A 10,628-nucleotide genomic window follows, 5' to 3' on the forward strand; every position below is an offset into this window, starting at 1 on the left:
CCCACCTTCCCTCCCTCGCTCCCTCGCCCGCCCGCCCGGCCGCGCCTTTCACTCGCCCGCCGGCCTGCACCGGGGAAGCTGCGCCGCCGCCGCCGCCGCCGCCCACGTTCCGCGTCCCCTCCCTCCCCATCCCCCCAGCACCATGATGGAGGAGATCGACCGGTTCCAGGTGCCCACGGCGCACTCGGAGATGCAGCCGCTGGTGAGGGCGGGCGGGCGGCAGCGGGGCGGAGGCTGCTTGGGAGGGGGACCCTCGGGGTGGGGGGTGGGGGGCAAGGTGTGCCAGGAGACCCCCACCTTCCGGCGCAGGAGGAGTTGGGGGCTTAGCCGGGCAGGAGGAGCAGAGGCGAGGCATGCACCGGCTGATAAGAGAGAGCATCTCACCGTGGTCGGGGGAAGAGACAGGTTAGGCACTGCGTGGGGAAAGAGAGAAGGGGGGGGGTTTCAGAGCCCCGAATGGAGGAGTGGGGAGCTCATGGGAAAGAGGTATAGAGAGCAGCTGGAAGGAGGAGAGGGAGAAGTGGGAGCCCGTGGGGAAGCGGAGTGGGGTTGGGGAGGGAGCAGCAGGGCTGGAGGAAGGAGAGGAGGAGATGAAGAGGCCCTTTGTAGGGGGGAGGGGGGTGGAGACCAGAAGCGGGAGGCGGGAGATGGCTTCGACCGGAGGCATAGAAAACCTGAAGGGATGGGAGAAGCCGAAGAAGGAGATCCCCGCAGTGGGAAGCAGTGCGGGCAGCTAGAGATGTGGAGTTAGATTGGGGGGGAGGGGGAGCCTGAACCAGACTGAGCAACAAGAGGGGAGTGGGAGGTAGCAGGAGGTGGGATGGGCAGGAAGCCTGGCTGGGAGGAGAACACTAATACCAAGGGTAGGCATTGCTGGGATGGGGAGACATTTGGTGGAGGAGTGGGGGGAGGGGATGAGGGGAGTGAGCGTCCCTAGGAATGGAACTAAAGATATCAACCTCCCCCCCACCCTCCATTCAAGTAGCTGAGGATGGGGAATGAAGGTAGGCGAAAGACAAGAGAGGCCTGAGTCCAGGAGGCAAACGAAGGGGGAGCTGATGGAAATGGAGGTGCAACAAACTGTGAAGGCTGAAACCTGGGAATCTGAGAATGGGATCACAACCCAGTGTGTTGGAAGGCTTGGCTTTGAGGGATGTTGGTGAAGCTGTAAAAATGACCATTAGTTTTACTCACTGGCCAGAATTGGAGAAAGGCTAAGGGACCCCATATTCCCCAGAAAGTCCTGGAAAGATTGTTTGGGAAAGCAGGTACTCCTGTGGTGGTAGTACAGTAACCCTAGGCATTTATCAGCTACCCTCAGCTCATCCCTACTACCCGGGGGGTATGTTTGGAGAGTCCAAAGGCTTCCCTTTATCCCTTCCTGAGCATTGGTGCCTGCCTGATGCTGCAAGCAGTCTCTGCCAGTTTGAGCCCCTGTGTCAGTAAGGGAATGATGTAATCGCTTCCAGCGCAGTTGTGTTGGGAAGGGGAAAGTAGAAAAGAATACACATACAGTGCATCTGAACCTGGGATAGGTGGGGGGGGAAAGACATTGTCTGCTTCTATGCTAGGGACCATCCTCTGTAACAGACTTAAGTGGCATCTAGAGGTGTTACAGAGGAGAAAGAATGAAATAAGAGCCCTAACTTGGTTCTAACTTAGTAACCTCTTGTCAGGTTTAATTGTTTTCTTCTTTGGAGGAGTGTGGGGGTTGGGGAGATCAGGAATCTTGCCCCCCCAGAGATATGCCTGGAAACTGAAGAGTCTCCTAGAGGTTGATGGAGAGGGATTTGTGAGTGAATATGGAAGAGGTTTAGTTTGATTCCATGCTGGAGGTGATTTCTGTAAACCCTTAATCTACATCTCCAGGTTCTTCCTCCCATTATTTTGCCCAGAAGCTACAAAGCATACTTCCTTTTCTCCAGACCTGGGGGTACTTTTAGTAGGTACAATATTGGGCTTTATGGTTTTTAGGGCAATAATCTATAGATTACAGCTTCTTAAACAATTATTAGATCAGAGCAGTGACTGAAAACCTTTAGGAGTTGGTGGGAAATGGATCACTTTAATGACTGATTGTCCACCTTTGACTATGGAATTCTAGAAGAGGATTTAAGGGGAGAATACACTGACTTTGAAAGGGGTAAGACTGAAAGGAGGAATATCTCCAGAGAAGAGAGAAAGGAGTTGGATGATTTCTCTTATCTGGATGGGAAGGAAGCAGGTATGGGCATAGGAAGAGAAAGAATGTGAACATATTAATGCTTTGCCCGTCTTGTTTTAAGCCTGCCATGGCCACCTGGAATTATGTCAATATGTTGGGATGGCCACCTGAGCTCTTGCTTTGGGATTTTGTGTTGATGTTTGTTTATGCTTTGGGTGGCAGTGAGTTTTGGTGCATCCTTAGCTGTTTGTGGGTTGTATAGGAATGGGGTTGTAGACTGTCTATATTTACTGCTTGCAGACACTGAGCATTTTAATGGAAATGTCTTGACTCTTTGGCTTCCTTGAGACCCTTTAGTCTACTATAGGTGTACTCTGCAAGGAAATGCTTTGCTATGTTTCAATGATGGTTTAGGTTAGAGCATTTTAATGGAATCACAACTCTAGAATTCACAGATAAGTAACACAGTTGTAATTCTTAATAACAGGAGGTATAGCAATTAGTCTGTTGTTCTCTTTTACTTGATCCCCAGCCACCAATTTAAAGAGAGCTAGGCACCTACATTCCCTCCCCCCAAGCCCTACAGCAGCTTGTGCTTTGGGAATCAAGAGAGTCTAATTCAGTCTTTCTCTCAGGAGAGAGCTCAGTGTTTCCTGGAAGCCCAAGACAATCTATACCTTCAACTTCAGACACCAAACTCAGAACATAAGGGGACAGAAATTAGATCCTGAAAAAAAAGTCAAAGAAATGAAATGAAGGCAAAAGGGATATTAGGCAGGAATGAAAAGTAAAAATGGTTATTGGGTAGAACAGAGAGGTCTACTGATCTGTCCCTTCTCATCTCTGAACTTCTGTTACCCTAGCCATGAAATGAAGAGTAATCATTCCTCCCCTTCACCCCTAACCCTCTCTAACTCCCAGAATTGTCTGGGAATTTGAGAATCCTCCTCTCCCCTAAAATAGTTTAGACATTTCAGAAAACAGAGTAGTGTTGCCACAATTTGAAGTTCTAAGGACATGGCAGACCAGGGTGCAGTGGGGAACAGTGCATTGTCGTTGGCAGCATCATTAGGCCTGTCTGGAACAAACTGCTTTGCAACCAGTCAGGAGTTTAAGGTTCTCAACCTAGCATCTTTGAAGTACCCTTGGCACTTTACCTCTATGGCAGCAGCTAATCAAATTACTTAAATACTCATAACCTCCCTGAGGGGGTAGTATAAAAATAGTATTCCTTGTTTAGAAGTCTGATAAGCTTGTGGGTTGGAGGGAGAAGGGGAACAGGGGGGAGAGTATATCTTAATTTTCTGCCTGAAAGAGAACTTTAAGCTTTAAAAGGAATTGGGAGGGAGGGGAACACTGTAGCTAGCTAAGAAAATGTTTCCAAGGTGCTAATTTAAGCATTAACTGTCAGCAGGAAGAGATCTTAGCCCTGCTACTGTTCTGTGTGAAACTAGGCAAGGCTATAGGTTTAGGGATGGAGTTTGCCCTGGAGTGTATTTCCTATTGCTTATCTCTTTTTTCCCAAGCTCCATAGTGACCTGACATAGGCCTGCTTATCCTTAGGCTGGGCAGAGGCCCTTGTCCTGAGATCTTCACAATGTAAGATTGGGCCCCAGTCAGCTCCCTTTATCCTTTGAAAAGGAAATGAAATGAGATTAATTCCCCGGTCCCTACTTATACTGTATCTGCCTTCTAGACAATCCTAAGTATGTTCCAAGAGCATGAATTCTCCTGAGAAGTTTCAGGGGGTAAGGGATATTGTATATTGTAATGTTAGTCTCTGGGACTGAGGTTATGCTGCTGCTGCTGCTACTATTATTTGGGGAGGGAATTCCAGCTGCCAGATCCTTTTTGCGCATCGATTACATTTGATTCAGGATGTTGTCTTGCTGAACAGCCAAGACAGGTAGATGGTTGCCTGTTACAAGAACTGTCTACTCTGCTTATGTGGTACAGCATAGCTTTTCCAACTGCAGCTGAGAAAGAAGAGAGGAAAAGATTTGTTTCAAAAAGAAAAATGGAATTTTTAAGCATTTAAGTGTGTCATGCATGTCATGACATATTCTCGACAGGAGCATACAAGACTTGTGGGATCTCTAGGTGCCTAAGACAATCGCTGGTTTGTGTTCCCATGGTAAGCCAGTGAAAATTTCTTTTAGAATAAGTGTGATCTTTTTGAAGACAGTAGAGGGAATGGATTCCAACTGGTAAAAGGAAATTTTAGAAGTAGCCCTAGGGAAGAACTTGTGACACAATCATTGCCCATGAAAGCAGTTCCCAAGAGAATCTGTATCCTCTTTTGGAGATGTTAGCATAGGTTTAGAAGTGAGGAATTTTAAAAAATGATGTGTTGAGACATTTTGACCCCTTTCCTTTGTGCCTGTGAGTTGGGGTGAATGGTTAGTGATCCTTGCTCATTCCTGATCTCCTTGGGGAAACAGACTCAGAATGCATGTACCTTCAGGTGGCTTGTACCTTGCAGGTGGCTTATACCCAGTTCTTAAAGTTGCAGAAGGAACACACAACAATGGCATCAGATCCATATACCACTGAAAATTGACCGGCATGGCAACCTTGGCACATATGTCTTATATTGCCAATACTTGGCCAGATATATCTCTGTGTGGTCTGGGTTAGTTATAGAAGCAGCAAGTAGAATAGACCTTTTAAAGATCCCATCAAGGCACAAAATTACAAGATTTAGGGGTTTAATTATTTTGGATGTGATCCCTACCTTTCATAGCTTTATTATTCATAATGTTTATTAGATTATCTGGGCTAGATATTATACACTCACTCAAATTCAAGGGTGGGTTTACCTGTTGAGCTCTGCAGTCCGATACCCCCTCAAGTGTTTTTGGTAACTAGTTTTTCCCTGAAGTGTCTCAGACATTCCTTAATCATTTGGAGGGAGGCAGGTGTTTTCCTCTGCTTGAAGCTGCTTTCACTTCATTATGGGCGATTCGGGAACTATAGCAATCCATAGTGCTATTCTGTGCTGGCACTGAGGCAGAGGATTGCTAATAGATGGGCTCGCCCTCGAACAACTTCTTTTCCTCCAGCACCCTTGATAATTGCAAGTGAAATTGATTCAAGCTACAGAAAGGCAGAAAAGACTCCTGATGGTTCTTTTTCCTGTAGCATTTTGATTAGGGAGGGAAATGCTTTGTTGACTGAGACGCTGCTCTGTGTTGCAGTGTCTACCTGGGTCTGGCCCTTTGCATTTCTCCTATACAGGAAATCTGGGTATTGACCTCCTAAAGAAAATTGCTGGAGGAAAAGATGGGTGTGGACTCCAGAGTCCTAGGTGACTGCCTCCCATCTGGAAATGTCGGACCATTGGAACTGAAGGAAGGAAATGACTGAACTTGGCCTCTGCTAGGTCTTCTGAGCTAAGGCACATGATCCGTCAAAGATTTAGCTGTGGAAATGGAAAAGGAACCTGAAAACTGAGGTCGTCTGCCAGAAAAAGCTATGCGCTGTCAGGAATTGGCCTTATAAAAGCAGGTAACTGGCACAGTGAGTAGAGCACTGACCCAGGAGATAGGAAGAACTGAGTTCAAATTCAGCTTCAAACACTTTGTAGCTGTGTGGCCTTGGGCAAGTCATTTAACTTCTGTCTGGGAATGATAATAGCATTTATTTCCTAGGGTTGTTGTGAAGATTAAATGAGGTGATATTTGTAAAGAATCGAGCACAGAGCCTGGAACATAGTAGGTGCTTCATAAGGGCTCATTCTGTTATAAAGTGGAGACTTTTGTAAATATTAAGGCTGAGTGACAATGACAATTGGGCATTATGTGGAGTTCTTATCCCTGCTACCCTGAGTTGTCAAGAAACCAGTTCAGGAACAGGTTTATTTAGAGGTAATCTAGTCCCACCCCCTTATTTTACAAAGGAGGAAACTGAGACTCAGAGAAGGGCATTGACTTGAAAGCTGGTACGCAGATACTTGATGGCAGAACCCAGGTCTTCTGGCACCAATGTAGTGTCCTTTTTTTTTTTTTCAGAATTGGCAAAAAGGGGTGAAACAATTATGCCTCTTAAACATAATTTGGAGGAACACTCCAAAATTACCATGATTTCCATGATGATAGCTATGAAAATAAAAGTTCACATTTATATACCACTTTACCATCTACAAAATGCTTTCCTTACAACAACCCTGCAAGGGAGGTAATCAAAACATTATTGTTTCCATTTCACAGAAGGGGAAACTGAAGCTTATGCTTCTATGTGTGGTTAAATGGTTTTATTCCCTGAACAAATGGCCTAAATGGACTGTTAGCGTGGAACTCATGTTCCACATAGGTCATACACTCTTCCATGAAGATTTAGGGAAGGATGTGAATAACAACTGAGTAAGACGAGAAGGCCTGGACAGATTGCAGTCTGTACCTATAGAAAAAGGACCTGTGTCATGAAACCCCAGAGCCATTGACGTATTGAACATATAAACATTAGTTCAAGTTGAAATGTACAATTATCCCTAGCGAAAGGGAGGAAAACAGGAAAACTTACTTGGAGCCAAAAGGTTCCCTTCTAACACATTTATGTATTGCTACTTGTTATTTTGCAAGATAGCACTTAACACCTTTGAAGACAGCTATTGTCTTGCCTTAGTCTCCCAATGTACTCATTTCCTTCTACTATTTTACATTTGACTTGGTTTCTAGCCCCCTTCCCTTATGAGTTACCTTTCCCTTAATATCCTCTAGACTAGGTCATCAATGTCTCTTAAAATGCAGCACCTAGAACACTGTATTATAGATGTGATTTGACCATTGCAGACTACAGTGAGTTTGTCTAACTTGATCTGGATATCATACTTCTTTTAACGCAGGCTAAGATTGCATGGACAAAAAAAATCACCTAGACTGAAAAGGCTAGCTGTTACAGTGTAGCATGTACACTTAGGTTATAGAAGTATCAGAAGTATCAAATAATTACACTAGCGTTTTTAGCAAGCAGCAGCATACTGTTAAGTTTGTATAAAGCTTGTGACACATGAAAAGGTGGTAGTCCTTCCTTCCTGTTACTTGAGTATTTAATGTAAGATATATACAGAATAAATGGGAAGTAATCCTAAAGGGAAGACACTGGCATTATAGGGCAACTAGGAAAGGCTTCTTGAGGAAGTGGAATTTTGGCTGATGCTTGAAAGAAGCCAGGTAAGGAGGGAAAGCATTCCAGGCATGGGACAGACAATGAAAAATACATGGAGTGTTTCATACACGAAACAGCAAGAAGGCTCATGTCATTGAATCGAAGAGTATGTGGGAAGAGAGAGGGTAAGATATAAGAAGACTAGTAAGGTAGGAAGGGACTAGGTTATAAAGGGCTTTAAAAGCCAAACAAGGATCTTCTATTTGAATCTGAAGATAATAGGAAGCCACTGGAGTTTATTGAGTGGGGGGGAGGGTGTCATAGTCAGAACTATGTTTTAGGAAGATCACTTTGATAGCTAAGTGGCAGATGGGCTGGAGTGAGGAGAGACTTGAGGAAGGGTGACCAACCAGCAGACTGTTGCAATAGTTCAAATGCAAGGTGTTGAGGGCCTGCACCAGGGTGGTGGTAGTTGTCATCAAAAGAGAGAGTATACAAGAAATGATGCAAAGGTAAAATCCTTGGCAAAAGATTGGGTGTATGGCAGCGATGGAAGGGTTGGAGAGANGAGAGTATACAAGAAATGATGCAAAGGTAAAATCCTTGGCAAAAGATTGGGTGTATGGCAGGGATGGAAGGGTTGGAGAGAGAGAGAGAGAGAAAACAAAGAGAAGGTGGGGTAAAGGATGACACCTAAGATGGGTGCCTGGATGACTGGAAGGATGGTGGTACCCTCAACAGTAATGGGGAAGTTAAGTAGAGGGGAGGGTTTGGGGAGAAGGTGGGGGGGAATGAATTTCATTTTAGACAAGTTGAATTGAAGATCTTTTTGGGATATCCAACTCCAGATGTACAGTAGGCAGTTGGAGATGTAAGACTGGAAGTTAGGACTGGATAAATAGGTCTGTGAGATGCTAATTCGATCTTTCAGAGCTGACAAGATCACCATGAAATAGTATAGAGGGAGAAGAATGGGCACAACGTGGGTGGAGATCCAGCAAAGGATCCTGAGGAGAAGAGGGTCAGCTAGGTAGAAGGAGAACCAAGAGAGGGCAGTGTCGCAGAAACCTAGAAAGGAGAAGCAGAGCCAGTATTTGAACCCGACTCCAGAAAGAGCATGCTTCGAACACTGGACTTAGAGTCAGAGAGTTTGACTTTTCCTACTCAGGTGGTTATCAGCGCTCTTTCCATTGGGAAATATGCTAGATTTGCAGTCAGAAACCCAGTCAAATACTAGCTCTGCTACTTATTTTGCTCCTTACTTCCCAGACCTCCTTAATCTTAATTCCTTCTGAGACAATCTTCAGTTTATTCTGTATATATTTTGATTGTACGTAGTTTTTGCGTATCGTTTCTTTCATTTACCAAACTATGAGCTCTTTCTGAGCAGGGACTTTTAAACAAATCTTTCTTTGTATCCCCATTGCATAGTACAGTAACTGGCACATAGTAAGTGATTAATAAATGTCTGTTGACTTGACCTATGTGACCTTAGGCATGTCAATGTAACCTCTCTGGGCCTTAATTTCCTCATCTGTAAAATGGGGGTAATAATATCACCTACCTCCCAGGGTTGTTGTAAGGATCAAATGAGATAATTCTAAGTGCTAGATAAATGTTGGCTATTATTGTTAGCTCAGTACTGGTTCTAGGTTTAGTTGTTTGAAGAAGCAGTGGGAAGAGTGGAAAAGCCCTGGAAATGGGGGCAGGAAAGATGAGTTCAAAGCCTCCTTCTGCCAAGTCTCTTCACTTTTCTCTGCCTCAATTTCCTCATCTATAAAATGGAAATAATCCCTAGCATATTTATATGTCACAGGGATGTTAGATCCAAATGAGATAGCATTCAAGTACTCTATAAGCCTTAAAGAGCTATACAGGCTATTCAGTGTCCCAAAAGTCTTAGTGCTGTTTTAAGCCTTAAAAATTCACTAGGACATCCTACATAAATGTCAGCTATTTTTAGGATGTAGATAGAGGATACAGAAGAAGTAAATGATTCAGTTTCTAATTTTGTTGGGAAGATGAGTTGCATTCATGAAAGGACTTAAAAACAGAGGACAAAATATATGAAATGCCAAAATGTTGTGGAACATAAAACCATCGGGAATCATGAAGGAGCATATAAGAGAATTGGAGTGTGAGGTAGGCAGAAGTTTTTGGGATAGGCTTCAGGAAGGAAATAGGAGAACTAAGCCTTGAAGGATGGATGGAAGCAGTTTGGGTAGGGGAGAGGGAGAAAGAGAAAGAGAGAGAAAGCACGAGAACGAGAACGCAGTCATAAGACCCTGGATGGAGAGTTGGAAGGAAGCTCTGAGGCCGTCCAGGCCAATCACTCATGTGACCAAACCTACAGACTCAAGAATGAGATGATTTTCCACAGGTTTATTCCCAGTGGCTAGGATGTCCTCACTCCCCATTTCCACCTCTTAGAATCCCTAGATTTCTTCAAGTACAGCCCAGGTGCCACCTCCTACAGCCCTTTCCTGATTTTCTCCACTTCTCCCTTGCGTGCAGCCCCCCTCCCCCTGTGCCCTCCCCCTCATTGTTAGTGATCTCTGCCCCTGAAATTATACATATTTTGTGTTTATTTATCTTTGTATTTTTTTTGTATCTTCCTCTCTTTTTCCCTCCCATTTTTCCCACACACACCAAATAGAAGCTCTTGAAAGGAAGGAATTATTTTATTTTTGTCTTTGTATTCCTAGTGCTTGACACAGTGTCTTGCATGTAGTAGGTGCTTAATTTGTTGAATGGTGTACATGAGAGATAGTGAAGAGTAAAAATAAAGTGGAATGTATTTTGTCTGTTAGGTAGGTATGGAACAGAGGTTTGGATAAATAAACTAATTGGATCATGGAGGGCCTAGACTCTCTGATGAAAGATTTACTCTATAGTACCTAGTAATTCAGTGATAGAACTGGAAGGGAGTGCAGGTCTCACCTTGGGTAGTCTGTTACAAATCTGTCTTTCTAGAATCCTTTCACTTTGTAGTATCACACAAGTTTTTGAGGGTGAGGAAGATAGGTGAGGCATATGAAGGCCCAGTCAGCCCTACTTTAGCAGCAAAAATGATGACTGTGCTCTCTAGCTTTGTTGTGAGGTTGGAGAAAGCTATTAATAGAGTGGGGATCTTTAATATTTAATTAGCAAAATTCCCTTCTCCACTAATGATGAGGCTTCTGCACAAGTCTTTTAGCATTGAGCGACTCGCTCACATCCTTCCAGAGATGAGAAAACATCTGGTGCTCTTAGAAGGCTGAATGCCAGTACAGTGTGTCCTGGCCTTCATGTGCCAGTAACAGTTTGCTTAATGTTTTCCTCACAAATGCAAAAATCAAATGCTAAAGGATATTGAACT

The 10,628-nt window shown here is 44.2% G+C and overlaps 1 protein-coding gene across 2 annotated transcripts in view; it reads left to right on the forward strand.

Moving 5' to 3' along the window:
- The first annotated feature begins 100 nt into the window (after positions 1–100).
- Positions 101–10,628, forward strand: part of FAM219A (family with sequence similarity 219 member A) — a 95,486-nt gene continuing 84,958 nt past the window's right edge. For both annotated transcript variants that reach the window (XM_027839500.1, XM_027839501.1), the window contains exon 1: positions 101–202. In XM_027839500.1, coding sequence (XP_027695301.1) covers positions 143–202 — 60 coding nt within the window. In that variant the 5' untranslated portion in view covers positions 101–142. The remainder of the gene's footprint in view (positions 203–10,628) is intronic.

The sequence above is a fragment of the Vombatus ursinus genome, unplaced genomic scaffold (genome assembly GCF_900497805.2).
Source record: "Vombatus ursinus unplaced genomic scaffold, bare-nosed wombat genome assembly UNPS02014832.1, whole genome shotgun sequence".
In the NCBI taxonomy this organism is placed as follows: domain Eukaryota; kingdom Metazoa; phylum Chordata; class Mammalia; order Diprotodontia; family Vombatidae; genus Vombatus; species Vombatus ursinus.